Below are 27677 nucleotides of genomic sequence, written 5' to 3' on the forward strand. Positions count from 1 at the left end.
ATCTATTTAAAAGACACCTAAACCAAGTTTTGAATATTCTATTTTTTTTTTTTTTTTTTTCAGATGAGGAAAATCCTACAACCCCAGAAGAAAATACTTTTCTGTGTCAGGCCTTGCGGCATTTTTTCCCTCACTCTGCCCTCCTGCAGTCGTGTTGCCTAACTTTAAATGGTAAACTAATACCACACGACTGTACAACTTGCCACAAAAGCACTGAGATGGATAAACTTACCTTAATGATTGAAGAATGTGACCTGCCAGAAGTAAGCTTTAGGAAAGCTGGCAAGCGAAAAAGACTACCACAGAAAAAGAGAACTGGCTTACTGTTTTCAAGGACAAGAGCTTCTACACGTGAAGCCAACCGATATGATGACAGAATATTAAATAGTGGTACAGAAACAGAAGATGATTCACAACATTTAACAATGGACTCTTTAGTTCCGCAATCGCCAACATTTTAATGTTGGTTTCAACACATTTCACATAATTTCCCCTATTGTATTTAGAGAACCTGTTAGGCTGGGTTGAGGGGCACTCTGCAGGCCTGTACTAATTTACCACTAGTGCATCACGGACACAAAACAAATGTATATCCGGTGTCCTGTCAATTGCTGTACACATGCTTGTTTCAGGTCAGTGTCACCAAGTGAAAAAACACACCTTGATTTTTTTTTTTTTTTTTTTTAACATGTACCTTTCCACTGAGCAATTTAGATCCCTTTTACTGTAGTTTTTATTTTATTTAAACTGTACATTGGGTGTCATTCAAAATGAATGTTAATGAGTTTAGCTTCTGTGACAAATACATCCAACCTAAGAATATGCATTTGAAAAACAAGAGATGGGAAAAGTACAATACACAATGTAGAGTTGCAGGCAGCTTCAAATGAATTAAGGATATTTGGGACACTGCTATTAAACAAGGGGCTGTTTGTGAAACTTTTCTGTATATATTTTTAAAGTTCTTATGTATATATTAAAAAAAAAAAAAAGTATTTTATTTTTGGTTAAATAAAATAAGGTAGAACTTTTGTCAGTATTTTCTTCACTTTTATGCCACTGCCTCTTAAAAGAAATTGCTACTCAGTGCAGCACAGTAGTATAAACTTGCAACAAACAGCCAGAAGCCCATGGAAAAACAAAATTTTATTAACAAAACACAAACTTAAGAGTTTCAAATATTGCAAATCTTGGGGTCTTTGAGAAATTCTGGGTCCTTGTATGTAACGGGCATAAAACCTGGAAGAGAATAAACATTTACATTTGATGCTGTTGAGGAAAAGTACAACCCCCATTCCAAAAAGTTAGAATGTGTTTTTTTTTAAAAAAACAAAAACACAATCTTACCCATAATATGTGCTCTTTTAATTGCCTTTGCAATAGCTTTCTGTTTTTTACCACACAACCCTACAAAGAAAGTAAAAGTGTATAAATCACAGCACAAAAAAAAAAAAAACATGTTTTCCAGCAATAAATACATTTAGAGAGCCGATAGTGGTATAAACTGACCTCTGTGAAGTACCGCGGCTCAATTTACAAAGTGCAGGCCTCGCTGTTGAGCCTGAGGTAGTTCTGTGTTTTAACCACTTTCCACCCCGTTCTGGGTGGACATCATAGGATGTCCTCTCATAACACAGCCATCCTCCACAGGACATCGGATGATCAGTGTGCCACCCTGCTACCATGTGATCGCTGTGACCAATTGCAGCAGATCACATGACAATTGTAAACAATGAATGGCTTTGATTAATGCCATTCCTTGTGTTGCTAGCTGTGATTGATCACATGGTACAGACAGGGCTAATCGCAGCCCATGTGATTTAGCTGTGACCAATCACAATGCACACCAAATGAACCACTTTCATTCTGTAAAAATACTGGTATAAGCAATTATGTGAGTGCAAAAAAAAAAAAAATCCTGATCACTTCCCCAGAGTAGTACAAGGTTACTATGGTAACACTGTATTCCTCTGGACAGTGTGTTGAAAAGAAAAAAAAAAAAAAACAAGTGTAAGAGGAATTTTTATTTTTTTTTTACTTTACACACTTACATCAGTGTCCCTGATCACCTTCATGCCAGTTATACTGCACAGATGACAGTGTGTACATTTTTTTTTTTTTTTAAAGTCTTCATTTTTCACAAAATAATAACTTAAAAAAAAAAAAAAAAGCTTGCTATGCCTCGTAATACCTTGGACTGTCTACTTCCCCCCCCCAAAAAAATGGGACATTGGGTATTGGATCTGTCCTGTTTCAGGCCCCAAGAAATAGAAAATATATATATATATATATATATAATCATATAAACACACCCCATAGTTTGGGGACTGACTTTCCTACAGACTAAATAAGACAACGATTTGGGTTCTTTTCACCAAAGAAATGGAACAGAATACAGTTAGGCCTAAATTTATGAAGAAAGATTTGAAAACGGAAACTAACAAACGTTTTATTCAGTCTTTCTTTCTTTAAATATACTTCACAAAAAATAAAAAACCCAGCGGTAAATGCCATCAAAAGAAAGCTCTATTTGTGTGAATAAAAATGTAATATGGGTACAGAGTTGCATGACTGCATAATCGTCATTCAAAGTACGACAGCTCTGAATGCAGGGCAGGAAGGGTGTAAAAATGCCCGGTATTGAAGTGGTTAAGGTTACAATCATTCACTAAGGCACACCAGGCTATTTTAAAAACGTTCTTATGGGTCACAGAGTTTGACTTCTTAAAAGGATCCTGGTCTTTCCAAAACTGTACATTCCCAGTCTTTCCTGGGTGTGCAAGGGCAATTCACAGCTGTAGTTCTCACACAGATGCTCCTGCTAAGAGCCAAAAAATTGAGTGCAGGCAAGCTCTGGGTTCCTATAACTAGAAGGTGAGGGACCCATGCTGACCACACCAGAATTGATCTGCTTCCATGCTTGGTGTGGTCAGAATGCTAAAGAAAGCAAGGGACTGGCAGGATCACCAAATATTTTCTAATAGTTAGCAACCTTCCAGGGAAAACGTGCAAAGAAATCCAAGTATGGAGCGTGGCTCAGTCCCGCCCCCACTCCCTCTTCCCTGGCTGTGATTGACAGCAGCGGGAGCCAATGGCCCGGGATTGCAGAGACTCTTGTGCACATCACTGGATCACAATCAGGCTTAAGCAAGTATTGGGGGAAGCTGCATGCAGAAGTTTTTTACCCTTATGCATAGACTGTAAACTTAAAAATGTTTAAGCATACAAGAAATGTTATCTTTAATCATTCTATAAAGTAGCTTCATCTCAGCCTGCTGACTTTCTTCTGAGAAGCAGAAGAATTATTAAAAAAAAAAAAAAAAAAGCACACATTATAGTGAAATAATTACCTGTTACATGCCTTCCATAAATACGACCAGTGTGTGGTGACACAAACTGGGACAGCAGCTATTGAAGAAAGATTAATAAGGTTGTAAATTAAAATTCTATGTTAAAATATAAGACTCAAACTGACAATGTCATCCTAGTGATTCTATATTATACAGTATTTACATGTGAAGTGCTAAGAGTAAATAACCTCAACTATATCTGAATAATCCAAGTGACTTGATGAAGCTTGTTGGCCGATTAAATGTTTGCCTGTGAAGACATTTGTGTGTGACTTTTCCTTTGGATTATACTGAGCTATGTGTGGATAAGTGACGGACTACAAGCCAGCACCTGATCCTCCCAGCACATGAGGAAGCGCTTGGAGCAGTGCACTTTTCTTTGATTTTAGAAAGGTAACTGTGTGATTTTTTGCAAACCAGATCATTTTTATTCAAGCTAAGGGTGGGGTGGCTAAAATGATCACAGCAAACCAAGCCCTGTAAATCAACCTGAAGTACTTAAAGTAGAAGAAGTTCAGCTTAAATTTAACTAACGCTGAATCTACTGCAGCCACATTCTAATGCCCTGTACACACGGTCGGACATTGATCGGACATTCCGACAACAAAATCCTAGGACTTTTTCCGACAGATGTTGGCTCAAACTTGTCTTGCATACACACGGTCACACAAAGTTGTCAGAAAATCCGATGGTTCTGAACGCGGTGACGTAAAACACGTACGTCGGGACTATAAACGGGGCAGTAGCCAATAGCTTTTGTCTCTTAATTTATTCTGAGCATGCGTGGCACTTTGTGCGTCGGATTTGTGTACACACGATCGGAATTTCCGACAACGGATTTTGTTGTCGGAAAATTTTATAGCAAGCTCTCAAACTTTGTGTGTCGGAAATTCCTATGGAAAATGTGTGATGGAGCCTACACACGGTCGGAATTTCCAACAACAAGGTCCTATCACGCATTTTCCACCGGAAAATCCTATCGTGTGTACAGGGCATAAGACTAACTGATCTAGCCCTGTAAAGTTGAAATTGCTATACATACCTTTTCTGAAGCTGGTCTGGTCCCATGCTGAGCTGTCAGCTGTGGCTTGTGTGAGTGTGCAGAAGAGGCAGCCGACAACGGAAGCCCCATAGTAATTTTTTGGGTGTTATCACTTCCCAGCTGTCTCTTTCACACAGCATCCACTGCTGGAGACCAGACTGGATCAGCTTCAGAAAAGGTATGTACTGTATATCAATTTCTGCTTTACAGGGTTGGATAGATTAGTCTTAGAATGTGGCTGCCCGTAGATTTAGAGGTAGTTAGTTTTAAGCTGAACTTCTACTTTAAGGCCAGGTTCACACATATGCAAATTGGATGCAGGGGGTTTCTCCACATCCAATCCGCTTGACAGCAAGGTGTGACCGGCTCTTAACGGAGCCCGTTCACACAGCTTCAGGGAGGTTGGCTGCAGTCCGCATTGAAGAAGGGTCCTGCGAGTCTTCTGGTCCGATTCAGGTGCTTATTCAGGAAAATATTCAGACCCGAATCGGTATACAGGGATGCACCGGACCCCATGCTGTAAACAGCGCTGTATCTTGGCCTAAGTCAACAAGGCCCAAGCCTAGGGCGGCACTTTGCAGGGGGCAGCAAAAAAGCCACCCCAGCCTCCCAGCTCCTGTACGAAAAGAGTCCCCACTGACTTGCTTAGCGCCAGTCTTATGGAGTGGACTGGGCTGTGGTCCAGGAGGCAAAGCAGCCACACTGTTGCCTGCCGCTACTATAATACTGGCCGGGTGAGGCCGTTCGGACAGACCGGCGGCCCCTAGCCGCACCTAATACAACTGGTCTGGCGGACGCCACCAATACCAAGAGTAGCACTGGCATCCTTTGGAAGAAGTTACGATATGTAGCTTCCTCCCATCCTGGGCTCTATTTCAATAGCACAGAGAAGAGAGGAGGGAAGACTCCAGTCAGGTATGGCTCTATTTCAATATAAATAATTTCATTTATTTAAACATCCTTCATGATCCTTGTCTCCTTGTACTCCTATCCTTTAAGATACTTGGACTTGTGTTTGCTGCCACTGATTATTTCACTTATTTGTATAAAGACTAGGGACTTCCTAGTCAATATACAAATAAGTGGCAGCAAACAAATATCTTACAAGATGGGAGTAATCTTACTAATAAAGTGACACTGATGGCCACTGATAAGCTGCATATACAAAATATACAAGTAGGAACTTGGTGTCCACTTTTACTGTACAGGGAGGAAGGGGTGTGGTTTACAGATGACAGGACAGGTCTTCAACAGGAAGGGGTGTGTCATATTTATATTAGGGGGTGCATGAGCTTAGTCAGGTCTAGGGCAGCACAAAACCTACATACACCACTGGCTATGAGCCGCGGTATATATGAACAGAGCCTAAAGCAAAACTCATCTGCAGTCAGACCTCACAACTAGAGTAGGAGATCTACATAAATAGTATTTTATTAAAAACCTTTGCTCAGGTTCCCAAGCCTGCCCAAGTGCATGGTGCCATTATAAGAGGCATTTATTCTCTCTGCTGATTTTTTTTCAATTTGTTTTCGATTATGAGAAATGCCACAGCAGCAGAGTGGGAACACTCCAAACTCTAATGTGGATATTAAAGAGATATCACTGCTGAAGTTCCAAATTGGGTTACTCAAATATGACTTATTTTGTCTCACCTTTTACCTGTCTGCCAAACAAATGGATCTTTACTGTTTGGTGGGATGAACTTTTAAACTGCCTTGTGGCAGCAAGGAAGCTACAGCATCAAATTAATTGAAATCAAAGTAGGTTGAAACCACTGATCTTTATATGCCCCTTAAACGTTATAATGTACAAAATATTCTGGAAAAAAAAAAAAAAAAAAACACATACCTGTACGTTCTTATAGTCTATTGGCACATCACACAAGATGCATTTTTTGGGGGGCTCTTTGAAAGGATTTTCCAGTGCCTCCAGCAGCTACAGATAAAAGAAGGAGACACATTTATTTGTGACTGCTATTTAATCATCAATAATTATTATCTAGATTATGAATGTTTCTGCTATACCAAATTCAGTACAATAAAATGCAAAATAAGCACCCGAGACTCAGCCAAGGTTCACACTGGTGCGATGCAGGAAACCGCATGTGATTCAAACAGGAACCACATCCCATTCCTGTTCAAATCATATATAATTCTTTGCAGTGTGATTTGAGCTCATTCATTTTGTATGGCTCACCACATGTGTTCACACCCAGGCGCTCCAATTCATACAATCGCACTGCATTTTACAAGCCGTTTTGTTGTGTCGTCCATTTAACATTGACACCCACAGCAGACTACGTGAATGCCGTGCAATTGGTTGACCCTTTACCTCGATCAGTGATCAGCCGAGTCTCAAGGACTCAGCGATCACAGAGCACGCTGGCCACACGCAAAGTCCATGTACGCCCTCCCAGAATTTTAAGCCTGCGCAGTAGCCATCTTTGGGCTTTGGCTCGGGCACCAAGTGGTTGAAATGACCTATACTGAAGTGTTTCGATACTCTCACACAGCGCATTTTCTAGCCCCTGTAAAACGCACTAGCAACTCGACCTCGTCCACTTCAATTAAATACTTATGCAGGAATTTTGACAAGTATGCTGAACACATTTCTAAGATATATATTATATTACATTCCGGTTCTTTCAACTTACCTTATATGAAGAAATGGGAGCAAAATGTGGGTGAGCCAATAGAAGTAGAGGAATGGGGCAAACTAACTCAGTAAAATTCAAAATCATACATAAACACCTCCTTGATCAAGGCAAATTTGAAGGTCTTCCTAAGATGCTATATGGTACCGTTGAGAATATTGTCCTGTGTTTCGGGAACCCCCTCACCGTGGACTGTGGTCAGGAGGGTACGGTGCTCCACAGGATGGTGGACATGCTCAAAAGTGAAGCAGTTTTGGATCTGTACGTATACATTTATTTATTCCCTTACCCATGTGAACCTCATTAAAACTCCACAACATGCCCTTCTGGGACGACCAGTGGAGGTGAAACCGAGAGGTGTGAAACGATTAATACATTTCATTTTTACAGCAGCTAGAATCTCAATTGCAAAATCCTGGAAGTACCTCGTGATCCCATTTGATCTTTTCAGGGCCAAGTTGACTTGGATTATGGCAAATGAACGCCTGTCTGCAATCCTACATGACAAACTGTCCCTCTTCGAGAAAACCTGGGATCCGTGGATCAAGTACCTTTAAGATTCCCTTTGAGATGGACAATATTACTATTATTTTGACCGCAGAGGGTGCACTTCTTTCTCTTTCCTCCTGCCTCTTATGCTAAACTTTTTCTATTTTTTTCCTGACTTTTTTTTCTGTGTTAGTCTCCCTGTTCTGTATACTGTGTGTTGTACATAGGCTGATATTTGACGCATGGTTTGCAATAGAAGACATTTTTAGCCCACACGGCCGGCATGGTACACACCACAAGTGATTTTCCCAGCTAGGGTTGTAGTCCTTTCCATCTTTCCTTTTCAAGACAAGGGGCCAGAGCTGATATAGGGTTGATATTTGTTGGTTTCATTCTATAACAACCTCTCCATAGCTGAGTTTTCAAAAGGTGAGGCATATAAGATACTTACTTGGGTTGTATTCTCCTGTAGAGGTACTTATTGCATTGAATTACAGATAGTTATGTAATCATTGAATACCACAATGGTTCCATTTTGTTCGCTATGCCTTTATATGCTAAAATGTATCAGGAGACGGACTTGTATTCCTCACTTGCCACGCTTTCACGATGGCTTTTGTTCTTCTTTGAAATACTTAATTTAAATCCTTGGAAATTAAAAAGACCTTCATCTTACACTTAGTCTTTTGATTTAAAGTGGTACTAAACTGTAACTGAGCACCAAAAACGTTATTTGATTTATTTTTAATATTTAAAGCAAACTCGCCAATCCATCCATGTCTCTTGAGTAAGGGCAGATGATTCATGTAGCATTTACTTCTTGGAATCCATCTACCCTTAGCTCAGGTATGCAGCCTGGATGATGTTTGAGAAATCCCCTCCTTATGAAAGAAAACAATGCCCATGACGACTCTTGGCATGTATGACATAGTTTTGGGCTATGCCAGAAACCAACTGAAGAAATGTAAAAATTTAAAAAAAACATAAATATAATATACCTTCCTATCAAATTTACAAATTCTAGCAGCATAAAGACTAAACACAGTTAATTTTATTGAGAGTTTAGGTCAACTTTAAATAATAACCACCATTGATTTACAGTCTTTGCGATGGACTATCTTTAATACTTACCCTATTATCATTATTATTTTGTGAACTCTGGCTGTTGTCTGGAGTTGCTATAAAGACAAAATTATAAAGAGTTATAAAATTCCATTCCAAGGTTTGTTTCTTGTTATATGAGCAAGGAAGTTATTTAACCCTTTCATGACTAAGCCTATTTTTGAAATTTGGTGTTTACAAGTTAAAATCCGAATTTTTTGCTAGAAAATTATTTAGAGTTCCCAAACATTATATATATTTTTTTAGCAGAGAATCTAGAGAATAAAATGGAGATTGTTGCAATAGTTTATATCACACGGTATTGTGCAGCGGTGTTTTAAACGCAAATTTTTGGAAAAGGGACACTTTCATGAATTTTAAAAAATCCAAACAGTAAAGTTACCCCAATTTTTTTGTATAATGTGAAAGATGATGTTACGCCGAGTAAATAGATACCAAACATGTCACCCTTTATAATTGCACGCACTCGTGGAATGGCGACAAACTACGGTACCTATGAATTTCCATAGGCGACGCTTTAAATTTTTTTTTACGGTTACCAGGTTAGAGTTACAGAGGAGGTCTAGGGCTAGAATTATTGCTCTCGCTCTGACGATCGCGGCGATACCTCACATGTGTGATTTGAACACCGTTTACATATGCGGGCGCGACTTCCGCATGCGTTTTTCTTCGTTGCGCGAGCTCGCGGGGAAGGGGGCGCTTTAAAAAAATTTTTTGTTTTTTAATTTATTTTTTTACTTTATAAATTGTGTTTAACCTCTAGACATCCGCGCTATAGCCGAATGACGGCCACAGCACGGACCTACATTCCCGGAAGGCCGTGATATGACGCCTCCCCTGTGCACGCTCCCTGCAGGGCGCGCGCTGGGCGCGTTGTGATCACCGAGTTCCCATGAAGCTCCCGCTCTTTCTGCCCATGATGTGGCCATGGATCTTGTTGAATGGGCCCTAATTCTAGGAGGGGTGCAACCTGATGCTTTATATGCCTCACAAATAGCTCCCCTAATCCACCTAGCAATAGAACTTTTAGATGCTTTGGACCCCTTCTTGGGGCCACTGAACAAAACTAACAGTTGGGAGGAACTCCTAAACCCACTGGTCTTCTCTAGATAAAGCAGAAGACATCTCTTTACGTCTAAAAGACCAAACCTTTCCTCTTCCGTATTCTTGGGAGAGGTGCAGAAACTAGGGAGGACTACCTCCTGGGACCTATGAAAGTTGGAAGAAACTTTGGGTAAATAGAGTGGATCGGGTTTAATCACCACCCTGTCCTCTAAAATCCTCAGGAAGGGATCTTTACAGGAAAGAGGCTCTAGATCAGAAATCCTTCGCCCTGACGTAATAGCCAAAAGGAAGGACAACTTCAAAGAAATAATTTTCAGGGAAGCCTCATGCAAAGGCTCAAAAGGAGCCCTTGTTAGTGCATTTAATACTAACGACAGATCCCAGGGAGGAACATGTTTGAGGATCCTGGGAGTACGTCTAGATCTGGCTAAAAGGAACCTCCTGACTAAGGGATCTTCCGCTAGTCTTCTCTCTGAAAATAAAGATAGGGAAGCAACCTGAACTCTAAGGGTGTTGACAGAGAGCCCCTTTTCCACTCCCTCCTGCAGAAAATCTAAAATGCAAGGAGTAGAAAAAGAATTTAAACCAGATTTCCTTTGCCAGGAAATAAAAGTTTTCCAAACTTTCCCATAGATTCTTCTTGTGACCAACTAACGGCTGTCCAGGACAGTATGAATAACCCTCTCTGAACACCCATTTAACTGTAGGATGCGCCGCTCAGCCTTCAGGCCGTCAAATGGAAGGTCTGAGGGTTTGGATGCAATACCGGTCCCTGATGGAGTAGATCCTTTCGAACTGAAAGGGGCCAGGGAGGATACACAGAACCAACTCCTCCTGGGCCACCAGGGGGCAATCAGAACGACTTCTGCACTGTCCTGAATAATTTTCCGAACCACTAGGGGCAAAAGGGGAAAAGGAGGGAAGGCATAGGCCAGGCTGAAGTCCCAAGGGAAGGACAGTGCATCCGTCCCCAAGGACTCTGTTTCTCTCTCCAGAGAGAACGCCGGTAGTTTCTTGTTGAGACTGGAGGCAAAAAGATTCACTGTGGGGAGACCTCATCTTAGCACCATCTCCTAGAACGTGCCTTGATGTAGTTCCCAACCGCTGGAACTGATGCTCACCCTGCTCAGAAAGTCCGCCAGCACATTTTCTGACCCCTTGATGTGGACTGCCCTTACTGAAGTGACATAGGTTTCTGCCCAGGACAGAATCTGCTGCGTTAATAACAGAAGTGATTCCGAGCCAGTGCCCCCTTCCTTGTTCAAGTACGCCACTGTTGTGGCATTGTCTGAAAATATTAAAAGGTCCTTTGAATAGACCCTCTCTCCCAGAGACATAAGTGCTTTCCTCACAGCCAGAAGTTCTCTAAAATTCGAGGAGCGACCTGCTTCCTCTGGCAACCAGGCTCCTTGAGCCTGCCAGTCCTGTGAGTGAACACCCCAACCCCACAGACTGGAGTCTGTGGTAATCTTGACCTGGCAATGTTGTGTCCAATCCTTCCCCCTCTGTAGATGTTCTCGCTGCTCCCACCAGGCGAGATCTAGAAAATTCCCTTCTGGTAGTTTTACCAGCTGATCCAGAGAATTTTTCCTGCGATCCCAATGGAGCAAAAGAAAAGCCTGAAGGGGTCTGGAGTGCAATTGAGCCCAGGGCACCCCTGGAATGGCAGCAGTCATTAGGCCCAGCAACTGCATGATTCGCCGATGGGAGGTCTGAGGGAGCAGTTTGAAGGTCTGCACAGAGAGAAGAATTTTCACAATTTTCTCTTCGGGAAGAAAAATCTTTAGGGCAACAGAGTCTATTAGATAACCCAGGAAAAGTATGCTCTGTGAGGGTACTAGGCAAGACTTCTGCTGGTTGACCTTCCACCCTAATTTTTGAAAGGTCCGCAAAACCAACTGTAGGTCTTGAATAAGGGACTCCTTGCCCTGAGAAAAAAAAAAAAATCAAAAAATCATCTAGATATGGGACGATTGATACACCTTGAATCCGAAAAAAAGCCATGACTTCGGCCATGATTTTTGTGAAAATCCTCGGTGCTGCCGAGAGACCAAAAGGAAGGGCATTGAACTGCCAATGAGACGGCTCGTTTCCCACGAGCATTGCAAACCTGAGGAACTTTCGGTGGCTCTGGCAGATTGGTACATGAAGATAAGCGTCCTGAAGGTCCAGGGTCACCATGAAGACCTCTGGTAACAACAGATTTCTTACTGAATAAATGTTCTCCATACGGAAACATCTGTAAACTATGTATTGGTTCAGGACGCTTAAATTTATGAGCATACGAAAGCCGCTGGAAGCTTTCTTGACCAGAAAGACGTGAGAATAAAATCCCCGGAACTTCTGATTTTCTGGGACAGGAGAAATAACTCCCTCTGTTTCCCACACAGATCAAATTTAACATGGCTTGCCTTCTCTCTTGGTCTCTCGGCAGGTGGGTAAGAAAAAACCTCTGGGGGGGAGATTTTTGAATTCCAATCTGTAACCCTTTACCAGAGTTTGAAGGATGAAGGAATTGGTGGAAATCTCTGCCCATTCCTTGATGAAATGGCACAATATTCCCCCTACCCCTAACCTGGCGTCACTGGGTATTCTTGGAAGGGGCTGAAGGAGCAAAGGGAGTTCCCCCTTTGTGTTTGTCTTTGTTAAAGGACCACTTCTTTTTAGTCTGTTGCCTGTTGGCTTTAAAATTAGCCTTGTTTTGGAAGCCACGAAAAGGCCTCTTATTCTGGGGCTTATTCCTTTGGGAAGAAGGGAATCGTTTACTTTTCTCAGAGGAACGAGACAAGACTTCTTCTAAGGAAGAACCAAACAACAGTTTGCCTTCGAAAGGAATGCCACAGAGTTTATTCTTGGAAGTAAGGTCACCTTCCCAAGATTTAAGCCAGATAACTTGCCTAGCTGAATTAATGAGAGCAGAAGCCCTGGCTGCGGATTTCACTGAATCTGCTGCTGCATCAGCTAAGAAGGCGACTGACTTTGCAATGAGTGGGAGGGATTCTCTAATCTCTTCCTTGGGGGTGTCAGATGCCAGAAGATCATCTAGACGCTGAACCCATATGTCTAAATTTCTAGCCACACAGGTAGATGCAACCGCTGGGCCTAAAGAAAAAGCTGAAGCATCCCAGGCCCTATGCAGCAATGAGTCGGCCTTCCTATCCATTTGATCCTTAAGGACCCCAGAATCATCAAAAGAAAGATCTGATCTTTTGGACACCTGCGACATAGGGGCATCTAATCTAGGACACTTAAAGAACACCTCCTCAAAATCAGGCTGAAAAGGAAATCTTCTTTTGTGTCCTCTGGATTGGAACAACCTTTTTTCAGGTTCTTTCCATTCAGATAGAATCATGTCTCTAAGAGACTGATGTACCGGAAAGGTTCTAGATTTCTGTCCCTGAAGGCCCCTATACATTTTATCCTGTACAGATTGAGCTTGCTGTGGCATCTCAATCTGCTCTGAGGTATAAATTGCTTTTAATAGTTCATCAATATCCTCAACTGGAAAAAGATACTTAGATGAGCTACCTGTATCTTCCTCTGATGCAGACTTTTCATCAGATGAAGAGACTGAATTCTCACCTTCCTCCAGATCAGAGGTATTGCGTGAAATAATAGTCTCAGATACTAATAAGGGAAGGGACTTGGCAGAGGTTGAAGGATCTTGAGCTATGGGTCTAGAAGAGGAAGGGCCTAAACTAGTAACCCTGTCATTTAGTGACCGAAAAGAGTCCACTACCTCCTTCATAGAAGTCATTAACTCTTTAAAGGAGGAAGACTCTGAACTAGCTCTGGGTGGGATACAATCCTCACAAAATAGTTTTTTATAACTATCAGAGAGCCTGGCTCTACAGTTCCCACATTTCTTCTTCACCGGTTTGGCCTAGAAGAGATCAGAAACAAGGGCCATGAATAAAAAGGATCCATACAAAAGAAGTCCCTTGCTGTAGCTATCCACAGACCAGGGCTTACCTTGGGGGCAGTATGGGACCCAGATGCTGCCGCTGGTTCAATACGAGTGGACGTTCCATCCTCAGACCTGTCCTCAGGCTCCATGAAGCAAGCGGAGAACGGTCGCAGAGAAGACTGCTGCTGTACCGCAAAAACTGCGCCTAGAATGGCGTTTTTAGCAGGCCATTCCCCTGCAGCATGTCCTCAGTGTCTCCACACCATGCTCCTTATAAAAATTCGGCGTCCGGAAGTGCGTCATGTGACTTCCAGTTCCGGCACCATCTTGCTGCATCACCGGAAGTCCTCCTGACGCCATCTTGGTACACCGGAATGAAGCATTTAGGAGGACACAGTTCCACACAGCAGTGCTGGGGAAAGGAAGGGAGTTGCCACCATTTACACAGGCAAGTAACCCTAAGGCCCCTTTCACACTGGGGCGGTAGGGGGCGTCGGCGGTAAAACAGCGCTATATTTAGCGGTTTTACTGCGGTATTCGGCCGCTAGCGGTTTTAACCCCCCGGTGGCGGCCGAAAAAGGGTTAAAACCCCTCGTATAGCGCGGCTATAGCCGCGGTATTACCGCGGTATAGCCGTGCTGTCCCATTGATTTCAATGGGCAGGAGCGGTGAATACACCGCTCCAAAGAAGCGGCTGACAGGAGATTTTTTCTTCTCCTGCCAGCGCATCGCTTCAGTGTGAAAGCCCTCGGGCTTTCACACTGAACAAACAGTGGAGGCTGTTTAGGGGCGGTTTGCAGGCACTATTTTTAGCACAATAACGCCTGCAAACCGCCCCAGTGTGAAAGGGGTCTTAGAAATAGGAAACCCTTCTGGTATAGACCATCATCCAGGACTTGGCCACAACTAGTCCTGGATGAAACCAGAGAAGGGGGGGTCCACCAACCACAGTTACCAGACCATAAGAAAACAAAAAACGTGTCGGTGCTCCTGGAGGGGCTGGAAACACGAAACAACTGCAGGTCAGAGGAAAGGGAGGGGCCTTTTAAATTCTATCTGATTTGTGTTTCCTGTAGAGGGCGGAGCCAATCATCTCTCAAGTAGCTGTCCTGGAAGGTGAGGGGGGAAAAAGTGTAAATTAAATTTACCATATTAAAAAGGAACCTATTTAAAGACAAGTCAAACAGCACTTCATAATCTCCCCTCCTTGTCCAAGGGACTAAATCGGGGTCCCAGTCTACTTGTTCTGATAAAAAAAAAAAAGAGAATAATTTTTTTCCCCAGGATGGAAAATATGAAGGGGTGGAGTTTTTATTAAGCAGAGGTGCTTTTAGAAATGTCTGGAGCTTTTAAAAAGGAAAGGGCCTTTATGATCACTTAAACTTTTTTATTTTTTGCTAAATTTTCTTAGAACTCCCAAATATTATATCTTTTTTTAAAGCAGAGGCCTTAGAGAATAAGGTGGGTGTTTTTTAGGTCACACGGTATTTGAGCAACATTTTTTCAAACGCATTTAAAAAAAATAAAAAAATATAAACGATTATGCCGAGTGCATAGATACCAAATATGTCACGCTTTAAAATTGCGCATGCTCATGCAACAGCAAGCAACGTAAATTTTGCTACCCATAGGCAACGCTTTAAAAGCCTTTACAGGTTACCACTTTAGATTTACAGAGGAGTCTGGTGCTTGAATTACTGCCCATGATCTGACGATCATGGTGATACCTCAAATGTGTGGGACGATCACTGTTTGCTTGCGTGCGGGACCAATGCATGTGTTCGCCTTTGCACGTGAGTGCTTTAAAAAAAAAAAAAAAAAAAGTATTTATTTATTTGTTTTTAGTTTTACACTGTCGTTTTAATTCTATTATTCTTTCTATCACTTTAATTGCAATAGTCATGTGACAGGTACTCTTTATGGAGAGATCTGAGGTCAATAAGACCCTAGATCCCCCTCTGCCCTTAAAAGCATGTGATCACACCAAGATCGGTGTGATCAAATGGTTTCCATTTTAAAAAATGGTGCCGGTGAAACCGGAAGTGATATATGCTCATCGGTTCCTGTTTCCTATATCATAGAGGTGGACAGAGCAGTTCCGGTCTTCGTCTGCCTCTATGATCAGCCGGCGGAAGCGTCGGCTGGTTGATCCGGTGTCTCGGAGGGACAAGACAGCCCACAGAGGATGGCGGGAAGAGAAGAGGCCCCTCCCGCTGCTTGTAAAAGCCATCCAGAGGCCAGTTAGCCCCTCAGATGGCTTTTACAAGAAGAACAACTGTCAGCTCTAAACCCTGCTGCTTGCAGGGGCTAAGTGTAAACAAAAAACTTCTTGCCTGGTGTCCGGAACTGCATGTCCCGGGCGTTGGGCAATAGGAATTAAACATCCCTGACACCGGATACCGAGACACTCTTTTAGGCCTCCTTTACACTTCTGTTGCCCTTCCCACACTTCAGAGACATGCTGGTAGGTGGTTAGTTGGCTCCTGTCTAAATCGGCCCTTAGAATGTAAGCCCCTTGAGGGCAGAGACTAATGTGAATGTACACTGTATATATGTAAAGTGCTGTGTAAATTGTTGGTGCTATCCTACATAAATAAAAGGCATGTAACATGCATTAGTGCCATCCAAATGCTTCAAAGAAGAACAGGAATCCAGGAATTGCAGCAATTTAAAATAAGCTGGCTTATATAGGGTTAAATACAAGGTGTATGCCACGTTGTGGAGTGATCTCTTTTACTATTTACACTTACAGTTCAGATATTCCTATAGCCCTGGTGCTCCAACTGGACCTTTGGCGCTCCAATCCTACAGCTGCAGTCATTTGCAGCCGCTCTGCCCACCCCTCCTCTTGCCCAGTCACAGATCACTTTGTTTTATGAGATCCCACAATATTCAAAGAATTCTGTGAATGGACAGAATAAAAGTGAATGGAAGAGAGGAGAGTCCGGAAGTCACACAACAGCCGCATCTCACCTGTCAAGAGAGCCGGGAGTACAGCAACAGCTGTAAATAAAAGAGACAAGTCTACGAGGTGGCATACTCAGCATATAAAAATGGGAAGACCCGAAGAATTTCTTCAGAGAGGATAGACCGGTGAAATACAAAGTATCATATGATGTTTATCCAAATAAACTTTATTAAACACATGAATATTGAAAGAAATATCAAAAACACCAACCTTCAACACATAATCTAAAATGAGATTAAACGTCTAGATGAAAGACAGGTGGCCACCAAGTCTAGATCACACATAACATCACGCTCTCACACACACATGCAGACACACACCGATCCTGAAATCGGATCAGGGAATGCAGTCCTGAAAACCAAAAAATGGAAAGGGGGTAAGCAATAGAAAAATAACTTCCTTGCAGGGAATGTATATCATGTCAATAGTGCTATGTTCCAAAAGTTTCAACAGCATACTGCTTGGATTCAGTAAAAAGTTCCCATAGCGGTGTGGACAGAGTGTTTGTCATGATATCCGAAATCACGGACCAAAGCAGCACCATTATAGGTAGTCCAAGTCAGCATTACTCTGAAGAAGCTTGGTGTTAAGCGAAACATGTAAGCATTACACTATCACGGTATCCGTGGTGAAGACATGGTGAATCCCACCAGCTAATGTGATCCCACCTCAGCTCATCCCGAGCCGATATTTGTTATCAACTGCTGACTTGGACTACCTATAATGGTGCTGCTTGGGTCCTTGATTTCGGATACACACTTGCAAGTATTGAAGCCATAGGGTCCAGGACGACTAATTTCCACAACCACCTTAGGGTGGAACCATCTCTACTGGATACCCGGTGTTCGGCTCCACATGCAGCCGGCATGATGAGAGGTGACTGAAATGGAGACAAGACCACGGAGGCTATGAACATCTATACAGAGGAGGCTAAACGGTGAGCTGTATTTTATTCAGATCATTTACCAAGGAACCATCATCAGTGTCTCCCGTTTTTCCATCTGTACAAAGCTATCTCCTATAGGGTCTGTCAGCTGTCTCAAATGCCCTTTCAAAGTGCCCTCTATATTGTCAATTCATGGACCTTCTAGCACAGCATCCACAGCCTGCCTATATACCGGGAGATCTATACACATGACAAACACTCTGTCCACACAGCTATGGGAACTTTTTACTGAATCCAAGCAGTATCCTGTTGAAACTTTTGGAACATAGCACTATTGACATGATATACATTCCCTGCAAGGAAGTTATTTTTCTATTGCTTACCCCCTTTCCATTTTTTGGTTTTCAGGACTGCATTCCCTGATCCGATTTCAGGATCGGTGTGTGTCTGCATGTGTGTGTGAGAGCATGATGGTATGTGTGATCTACACTTGGTGGCCACCTGTCTTTCATCTAGACGTTTAGTCTCATTTTAGATTATGTGTTGAAGGTTGGTGTTTTTGATATTTCTTTCAATATTTATGTGTTTAATAAAGTTTATTTGGATAAACATCATATGATACTTTGTATTTCACCGGTCTGTCCTCTCTGAAGAAATTCTTTGGGTCTTCCCATTTGTATATGCTGATTATACCAATTTCAGAGGACAACCACGCCTAGAGGTTATCTTTACATATATTTTGCATTGCACACCTCAGGCTGACGGTGAAAGCGGATTTTATTATGGGGTATGGCTAATTGTTAGCCTAAGTTTTCACACCAGTAAATCCGTTCCTGATTGGATGAGTCCCGGTTCTTCTTTATTTTATTTGTTTACGAGGTGACATATGCCTTGTTGGGCTTGAAGTGCACCTACAATCAAAATTAAAAATCATATATTCATTTTCCCATTGTATAGTTATTTCTAGCTACTCCCATTAAAGTAGTAGTAAACCGCTGGCTATTTTTTTTTTTAACCTGAAAGGTAATGTCATAATGTGCTGGTATGCATCGCATACTAACACATTATGTGAAACTTACCTTAGAACGAAGCCTCCCAGCGCTGCGCTGTCACCACTGAAGGCACCTCCGTCTTCACCCGGTCTTCCTTTTGGGTTTGCGGACTCTGGCTTTGGCTCTGTGACTGGCTGACATGACATTGCTCTAGAGCTGATTAATCATTTAAAAAAAAAAAATCACGATCATGATTCAACCCCCCCCCCCCCCCCCCCTCCCGATCCTAATTGGCCATTTCCGAGATTCTATGTAAACAGTGCAGAGCCGAGCTGTCAAAAAAAAAAAGCCCGCAAATGTCTACATTCCTCAGCACTGAGAGATAGAGAAGAGAAAAGATACAAAGTATCTTTCAGTTCTTTTAGAGATCAAAGGAATGAACTTTGGTCTGTAAATGAGGTCAGTTTAACCACTTAAAGACTAAACCTTTTTTGACACTTGTTGCTTACAAGTTAAAAATCAGTATTTTTTGCTAAAAAATTAGAATAGAGAAAAGAATTGTGAAATGCTGTTTTGATCAGGAAGGGAAAAAGATTGCGATTTTGATTCTTAATGATTAATCGTGCAGCTCTACAACATATTATGCTGTTATCCAAAGAGAAAATTTAACTAAATCTATTGTCAAAGGTGTACTGAAAAGTGATCTTTATTCTAAGCAAAAAAAAAAAAAAAAATTGTGATTCTCATTTTATCCAGAATCGTGCAGCTCTACGTCACTCCCACGCATGCACATTGGAGCCATCATTTACGGCACAGGACTCTGAAGGAATGGCCCGGGTGGTTGTTCCTTCAGAGAGCATGCACCAGTGACGTCACCGGTTGCATGTACGGTAAATATCTCCTAAGCAATGCATGTTTAGGAGATATTTACAGTACCTATAGGTAAGCCTTATTATAGACTCACCTATAGGTAGAAGTCAGAGATGGGACTTTACTCCCACTTTAATCTGAAAGAACTTGAACTTTGTAAACCTACTTTGTGAAGTTCCCTACACATTTACTTAGGCACTGCTGTGTCACACATTTCACAGAGCCTGTGTTCTGTGCTTAGTCTGAACCCATTAGAAAGCGGTCACTGTCCTTGGCCAATCATAAGCAGCAGAGACATTCCCCACCTCATTGCTGCACATAAACAAGGGGCCTATAAGCTTCAGTCACTTATGATTGGCCAAGGACAGTTCCCTGGTAGCATCGCTTAGGTGGATGCGGACTAGGATCTGAACACCCCCCCGATTGGCTGCCAGGGGAACTCCCACAACTAGGGTTGCCACCTCATCCCTTTAAAATTGAACACATATTAATTACACAGGTTCTGTGGCTGATTAGGGTGGTAATTAAACTCACTTGGTGCCTTATCTGCATTAAATTAGCCTTGAAACCTGTGTAATTCATATGTGTTCAGGTTTAAAAGGGATGAGGTGGCAACCCTACCCGCAACGCACACCAGAATTCATTCATTCATTCTGCACTGAGGTGTGCCGCTAACGATCGCTACAATGCACGCTAACCTGCACAGCTCAGTGTGCATTGTACAGAAGATAGTGAACAGGTAGGTAAGTTTGTGTTATTGCAGAAGATACATAGCTACAATAAAGAGCTGCCTGCTCACTAGGTCTATATTTTGTCACTCTAGTTCCACTTTATCACATTGCACCATAAGGGTCAGGTGTGGATCTAGTCTGCAGCCACAGACAGAGCTCTCTGTGTACACACAGTGTGATTGTGTATGGAGGAGACTCACCTGGGATGGCTGCCCCTGTGCTGTACAGAGTGACAGGACTGCACAATGCTCTGCTCCTCACAGCACCCCGCAATAACCTGAACACCAGCATCTTCCTACACAGCCTGTCCTGTGACCTGCAGGGGGAGCGGAAACCCAGCACACTACTTCCGGTCAGTGCACCGCTCCGACTCACAACACCGCTCCGTGCACTACAGTTCCGCCACAACCAAACGCGAACAGAATGAGCTAACGAGACGGTCTAAAATGAGCAGAAATAAATTGACTGCATAGAAAAGAAAATGCATTCTCTTGTTAAAATTGACATAGTTTGCGTTTTGCTATTTTTCTTTGCCCATATGAAAAATGGCTGCCTGATTAATGACATCATTATTGTGCGACTCCTGGAGACAGCTGTCTAGATTCGAATCTCACCATCCAATGGCTGGGAGTGAAGTACGGCTTTGGAAGCGGGGGTTTAAGCCTGGCAGCAAGTTTTTAAAGGTGAGAAGAAAGTTCTGGAATAGGTGTGAGCGGGAGGTTAACTCCTTCTGAACACTGCATGGATGGCCATGGGGCAGGTAGTAAACAGAGGGCCCCATCTATGGACCTGACTTGGAGCTGGCCCCGTCTGTGGACCTGACTTGGAGCTGGCCCCGTCTGTGTGCCTGACTTGGAGCTGGCCCCGTCTGTAGACCTGACTTGGAGCTGGCCCCGTCTGTGGACCTGACTTGGAGCTGGCCCCGTCTGTGGACCTGACTTGGAGCTGGCCCCGTCTGTGGACCTGACTTGGAGCTGGCCCCGTCTGTGGACCTGACTTGGAGCTGGCCCCGTCTGTGGACCTGACTTGGAGCTGGCCCCGTCTGTGGACCTGACTTGCAGCTGGCCCCGTCTGTGGACCTGACTTGGAGCTGGCCCCGTCTGTGGACCTGACTTGGAGCTGGCCCCGTCTGTGGACCTGACTTGGAGCTGGCCCCGTCTGTGGACCTGACTTGGAGCTGGCCCCGTCTGTGGACCTGACTTGGAGCTGGCCCCGTCTGTGGACCTGACTTGGAGCTGGCCCCGTCTGTGGACCTGACTTGGAGCTGGCCCCGTCTGTGGACCTGACTTGGAGCTGGCCCCGTCTGTGGACCTGACTTGGAGCTGGCCCCGTCTGTGGACCTGACTTGGAGCTGGCCCCGTCTGTGGACCTGACTTGGAGCTGGCCCCGTCTGTGGACCTGACTTGGAGCTGGCCCCGTCTGTGGACCTGACTTGGAGCTGGCCCCGTCTGTGGACCTGACTTGGAGCTGGCCCCGTCTGTGGACCTGACTTGGAGCTGGCCCCGTCTGTGGACCTGACTTGGAGCTGGCCCCGTCTGTGGACCTGACTTGGAGCTGGCCCCGTCTGTGGACCTGACTTGGAGCTGGCCCCGTCTGTGGACCTGACTTGGAGCTGGCCCCGTCTGTGGACCTGACTTGGAGCTGGCCCCGTCTGTGGACCTGACTTGGAGCTGGCCCCGTCTGTGGACCTGACTTGGAGCTGGCCCCGTCTGTGGACCTGACTTGGAGCTGGCCCCGTCTGTGGACCTGACTTGGAGCTGGCCCCGTCTGTGGACCTGACTTGGAGCTGGCCCCGTCTGTGGACCTGACTTGGAGCTGGCCCCGTCTGTGGACCTGACTTGGAGCTGGCCCCGTCTGTGGACCTGACTTGGAGCTGGCCCCGTCTGTGGACCTGACTTGGAGCTGGCCCCGTCTGTGGACCTGACTTGGAGCTGGCCCCGTCTGTGGACCTGACTTGGAGCTGGCCCCGTCTGTGGACCTGACTTGGAGCTGGCCCCGTCTGTGGACCTGACTTGGAGCTGGCCCCGTCTGTGGACCTGACTTGGAGCTGGCCCCGTCTGTGGACCTGACTTGGAGCTGGCCCCGTCTGTGGACCTGACTTGGAGCTGGCCCCGTCTGTGGACCTGACTTGGAGCTGGCCCCGTCTGTGGACCTGACTTGGAGCTGGCCCCGTCTGTGGACCTGACTTGGAGCTGGCCCCGTCTGTGGACCTGACTTGGAGCTGGCCCCGTCTGTGGACCTGACTTGGAGCTGGCCCCGTCTGTGGACCTGACTTGGAGCTGGCCCCGTCTGTGGACCTGACTTGGAGCTGGCCCCGTCTGTGGACCTGACTTGGAGCTGGCCCCGTCTGTGGACCTGACTTGGAGCTGGCCCCGTCTGTGGACCTGACTTGGAGCTGGCCCCGTCTGTGGACCTGACTTGGAGCTGGCCCCGTCTGTGGACCTGACTTGGAGCTGGCCCCGTCTGTGGACCTGACTTGGAGCTGGCCCCGTCTGTGGACCTGACTTGGAGCTGGCCCCGTCTGTGGACCTGACTTGGAGCTGGCCCCAGGGCTGTTATGTCTGCTCACAGGACAGGCTTTCTTACTAAAGGCAATATGTTTTGGATTGAGTGGAGAGGGACTAGAACACCTGTCAGGACCCGCATTAGGGAAATTCACCTTCTCTATCTGTTCTGTTTACTGTTCTCATCGAATGTAAAAGAAAATCCCAAATTTTGGGTTGTCCCCAGAACGGTCCTAAGAGGAAATCTTCCAATGGGGACACTAGTTCTGGCGACACACCTGGATTCCATTACTTTGGAGGTCTTTTGTTTCACTTCCTGTTTGGCTATGGGGACAGGAAGTGAAGGAAAATCTCCTCAATGGGACACATATGGAAAAAACTTAACAGGTGTTGTAAACCTCCTTTTGCTCTATCTATAATAATGCCTTTAGCAATACTTTAAACCAGGGGTAGGCAACCTTAAAGAGGTGGAGATCTACCTGAACAACATAGGAGAAGACAAATATCACTGGGTACAGTGTCATCTTCTCACACCTGATTTAAACCTCTAATTGCCATACTACCATGTAGCAATCACACGCATTGCACGGCAATCATGGGTTTAAATCAGGTGGTGAGGAGACAACATATCGCCCCCTCACTACCTGTCAAACACACTTGGATTGCTTTTCAGGGGAGCAGCAGTGCCTGCAAATTTCCTGGGTTAGCTGTGCTTTGCTGTAGACTTCTATTATATCCTGCAGGTTTGGTGCACTTTCTGAAAGCACACCAAAACTCCTGCACCAAACCTGCAGGATATACAATAGTAAAAGTCTTTTCAAGCACCAGGAAAGCTGCAGGTACGTAGAACTACACCCGTGGTGTGGGTAAATCACAAAGCAGCCCTATACTATTATGCCCATTTTATTGCTTCACACTGACCTGAGGATTTCTTCTTTCCTTCTGCTGGCACCACTCTGGAGATCACTAGCCGGGATAAGAGATGGAGTGCAGTTGGTGTCACTCCGCTTGAGACAGGAGCCAGCACTACAAAGGAGGCATTGGCTTATGCGGCCCTTGCTCACTTCTACAGCTCCACATTTACAAGTAATCCCTCTGCATTGCACTCTGATTCTCTGTAAAGGTGGGTCACCTAGCCACGATCTACAGGTTGCTGATCCCCCGCTTTAAACCTTTTAGGTGCTGACTAAACTTGAGCATGTTGTATAACCCTTACTGGATCCATGCCTCATTAGTGGAGGCATTTTGTCAACAAAAATCATGTATTAAAATCCCATTTGTAGCCACTGACAAGGCATAGTAGTCTACAGCTATGTTGTTCAAATGTTTGTTTAGTTTTTAAAGTATCACTAAAAGCAAACTTTTTTTTTTTTTTTTTCTAGTTTTGGATAGAATGGAGAGTAATGATGAACACACGTCAGGTTTTTTTTTTTTTTTTTTTTGCTGTCTGTGCCCCTGTTAGGGAGATCCATCCTCTCTATTTTTCCTGCTTACTGTCATCACTGGAAGTGAAAGAAAATGTCAAATTTTGAATGGTCCCCAGAACAGGAATAGAGGGGAGATTTTACAATGGGGACACTAATTCTGGTGACACCAAGGGATTTTCCTCTCGCTTCCTGTTTTGGCTATGTGACAGGACATTTAGGGAAATTCCCCCAGTGGGACAAAGAAGGCATAAAAAAAACTGACGGAGGTTATAACTTTTCCATAAGCTGCCTATAGATGGATTGACATTTGGCTAGCTCAGCAGGGACCGGCCAATTTTCAATCCATGTGTGTGTGGCCACCCCTGCTCAACAAAAGGCGATTGTTAGATCAGCTTCTGGTGAATGGGAATGCTGAAAAACGTTTCTCAATCAGCGGCTGCAGTTGTTGATCATTGTATTCTGGCAGCGGAGAGTCCCCAGTGTCAGAATACAATGTCCCAGTGGGGACAATTTCTCCATCCACACAACTGAGGTGGATGGCGGAATCGTCCCCACTGGGACATTGTATTCTGACACTGGGGACTCTCCATTGCCAAAACACAATGATCAGCAACTGCAGCCGCTGATTGAGAAAAGTTTTCAACTATCCAATTCACCATAATCTGTTTGCTCTTCAGCCGGCGAGCTGAATGAAAAATAAAAAATATCTTCTCCATCTTCTTTTTCCTCCTAACCTCCCTCCCAACCCTTCTTTTCGCCTTGACCCCGTTCCCTGTTCTTGATTCCATTAGTCTTCCTGAATGGTTCCCTTACCCCTTTTTGAGAGGACCAACACAAGGAATCACATTATGCTATCCCAGTGATTGGGAAGTTCATAATTCTCCATTTTACAGTAGATCTTGGACAACCAAATGTTTAATTTCACTCCTGAGTATACCCTGATCCTTATGCTGCATTTGGTTACTGCTCCAGTACCCCTCTGCAGGCAACTCTGTTTTTATACTTTACCTAGGAAATGACTAAATAAAATGATTGAAACAGAAAGGGCATATTGAGGCAACCATCCGTTGTTTGTGTGGAGATTTACTGCACTGATTTTCAGACTGAGTAACCCCATTAAATTCACTTTCTGATTCCGCCTGACAGATGTTGACTGTCAAGCAGAGCCTGCAAGACATTTGCGCTGGATGTTTATGTCAATATGAATTTCACTAAACCCATATAAGCCAATAGAACAAGTTCATCTTTTTTTTCTGCTAATGCCACTAATTTTCTCTCCCTTTCCTCTCTATTCAGATGGACATGGTTGTGCTGGGTGATGGCAGTGATTGACTGGTGAGTCATCAGAGGTCTAGGGGGACATTAAAGGTAAGTTCATGCAGGTGATGGATGTAGGGGAGCATTTAACTACCTTATTATTTTATCCTCTTTTGTGCCATTGTTCAATCATTCTCCCAGTTAGAGATGTGCATGATGGAAACATTTGTTTTAGATTTATTCATTAAAAGAGGAGTAAAGGATTTTTACATTTTTTTTGGAATCATACTTCCCTCGGTTCGATGCTGCATCTGTCCCCGGCCCCTCTGCAGTGAGAACCGAGCAATCGAACATTGCCGATCACTCGGTTTTCAGAGCTCCGTGACCAGAAAGCTGCAGACTGTCAGTCACAGCTCCCTGCCCTTTTCCTTCCTCGCTCATTGGAGCACTGGGCTGTGGAGGGGCGGAGCAGTCGGTTTAGGCTCTCAGCGGCCCGCTGAGAGGCTAAGTCGAGTGTCAGTACAGGCACCTGTGGGATCCCAACTCCATGGTTGTGATGATGTGGAGCCTGGACTGAAAGCAGTGATGTCAGCAGAGAGCGGACTTCAGCCCGCTCTCTGCTGAAAACGGGTCACAGGAGTGCAAAACGAATTGCACGCCTGTGATCCATAGAACACCAAGCCGAACGAGCCAAGGCTGAACTTTTCCTTTTAAGTAAATCATTTTGTTTTCAGAATTTGTTTTGTATATTCGGATCTGTTTTGTATATTTTATTGTTCCGAATCGATTCGTATTTTCAGAAGTTATTTTGTAAGATTGGCTATATTCGTTTTGACTTGTTAATTTGTTATTTCGGTAGATTACCTATGCACTCTGAGTCATCCCACAAAAAGAATTGGAATGATATCAACTGGAGTCCCATGCATCCAAAAGTAACAAATGGCACAAAATTAATTTTGGATTTATCTGTTATTCTGATGGATCCTCCTCCCTTCAACCCAAACACAATAAGTAGGAATCATTTCACTTTTATACCTTACTGTATTTATTGCAAAAATTACTGTAGCTATTGTAATATTCTTAAGGTCAACCCTAATATAAAAAGAATCTTATTAGAATACTCACACTACACCAGTGGTTCTCAACCTGGGGGTCAAATGATGATTTGCCTGGGGTCACCAAATCCTTGGCTGTTCCTGAAGTCCGCACCGCTCTCCCAGCCTTTTTGTGGCCGCCCAGCAGGGCTGTCCCTGGAGCCTGCAACCGCCCGCCATCTGGAGGAGACCCTATCTCCTGATTTCGGCATAGGTGTCACTGCTACGAGACACCACAAAGTCGGAGACACAGTGAGTAACACTACCTGTGATTATAGTTGCCATTAAAAGTCCCCACTACAGTTCTCAGATCAGCAGATGAGCTTGATCAAGAGCACCTAAGTTGGCTGATCAGAAATCCCCCCAGCACTGCCACTCATCCCAACTCCCCGCCAACATTGGCACTCATCTTATTCCCCCCACCCCCCTCACCAAGGAGTAAGAAAAGGAATAATAATAGAGAATACATAGAAGGGATAGGAAAAGAGGGAGAGGAAAAAAGAAAAAGGGAGAGAAAGAATAAGAGAAAGAACTAGAAAGAGGGATGGGGGAAAAACACAAGAAATTAGGATAGAGAGAGATAAAAGGGAAAGAAAGGAGAACAAAGAGAAAGAGTGGTACATCCTAAAATGTACCATAAGGGGTTTTAATACTTCATGAGTGTAAGGGACTCAGAGAGCGCTAAATATCCGTGGGTTAGGGGCGCAAATTACTTGTCGTGCTTTGGGTGCTGACAACCCACACTATGAAAATAATTTTACGGTTGGGGGTCTCCACAACTTGGGAAATTTTATCAAGGGGTCACGGCACTAGACAGGTTGAGAACCACTGTGCTACACTCACTAGAATAAAAACAAACGGATCATTCGTTACATTGTTACATTATTTTGGATGCTTCAAACTTAAACAAAAGGTCCAAACTATCGCATCATGTCATCCAATGGAATACAAATTAATTAGTTGTGTTCATTATAATTTATTTTGGATTAGTTGAAATTCATTACTATTGTGATTCAGGAATCAGATGCATCCAAATCTCCGAATAATGAAAATTTAATCCGAATTTTGATTTGTAACTAAACACATGTCTACTCTCTGTAGGAAGCGAGTGGTTGAGTGCTGTCTGAATGTTGCATGCAGTATTCAGGTCAGTGCTCAGCAACACACTCCCCAGCAGTGTGTACTGTTCACCTCAGTAGATCTTTTCAGGCCTGGCAATTTGGAGGTGCTTAGCAGGTGTTGAAAACTCCATGCACACTAGCGTTTTCTTAAGCTCCTAGAAGCTGTTATTAGCATTTGTTTTTTCTGCACCTAGAAATA

The 27677-nt window shown here is 44.0% G+C and overlaps 3 protein-coding genes across 6 annotated transcripts in view; 2 read left to right on the plus strand and 1 right to left on the minus strand.

Moving 5' to 3' along the window:
- ABRAXAS1 (abraxas 1, BRCA1 A complex subunit) overlaps window positions 1-2534 on the plus strand; it is a 62079-nt gene extending 59545 nt beyond the window's left edge. For both annotated transcript variants that reach the window (XM_073600304.1, XM_073600294.1), the window contains exon 9: window positions 64-2534. In XM_073600304.1, the coding sequence (XP_073456405.1) occupies window positions 64-461 (398 nt within the window). In that variant the 3' untranslated portion in view covers window positions 462-2534. The remainder of the gene's footprint in view (window positions 1-63) is intronic.
- Window positions 1128-20458, minus strand: MRPS18C (mitochondrial ribosomal protein S18C). The gene is made up of 6 exons (XM_073600319.1): window positions 20276-20458; window positions 8666-8712; window positions 6241-6327; window positions 3351-3408; window positions 1348-1407; window positions 1128-1239 (listed from the first exon to the last, which is right to left on the minus strand). Exons 1-6 carry the CDS (start codon window positions 20364-20366, stop codon window positions 1175-1177), a joined length of 408 nt encoding a protein of 135 aa, XP_073456420.1. The 5' UTR covers window positions 20367-20458; the 3' UTR covers window positions 1128-1174.
- A 13-nt stretch (window positions 20459-20471) lies between these two features.
- Window positions 20472-27677, plus strand: part of HELQ (helicase, POLQ like) — a 75741-nt gene continuing 68535 nt past the window's right edge. The window contains exons 1-3 of one of the 3 annotated variants that reach the window (XM_073600249.1): window positions 20472-20758; window positions 25303-25374; window positions 26123-26274. The gene's annotated coding sequence lies outside the window, so the exon portion shown is untranslated. Of the gene's footprint in view, window positions 20759-25302; window positions 25375-26122; window positions 26275-27472; window positions 27505-27677 lie in introns of those variants that run through there. The other 2 variants (XM_073600258.1, XM_073600266.1) reach the window with 2 other exon arrangements.

The sequence above is a fragment of the Aquarana catesbeiana genome, linkage group LG01 (genome assembly GCF_042186555.1).
Source record: "Aquarana catesbeiana isolate 2022-GZ linkage group LG01, ASM4218655v1, whole genome shotgun sequence".
Classification (NCBI taxonomy): Eukaryota; Metazoa; Chordata; class Amphibia; order Anura; family Ranidae; genus Aquarana; species Aquarana catesbeiana.

Excerpts from the sequence above, each read along its gene's own strand:
- MRPS18C (XM_073600319.1), bottom strand. The coding sequence starts at position 20,366 with ATGCTGGTGTTCAGGTTATTGCGGGGTGCTGTGAGGAGCAGAGCATTG. Across the intron at positions 3,409-6,240 it reads TAGACTATAAGAACGTACAG|CTGCTGTCCCAGTTTGTGTC; the intron begins GTATGTGTTTTT and ends TTTCTTCAATAG. Across the intron at positions 1,408-3,350 it reads TTATGGAAGGCATGTAACAG|GGTTGTGTGGTAAAAAACAG; the intron begins GTAATTATTTCA and ends CTTTCTTTGTAG.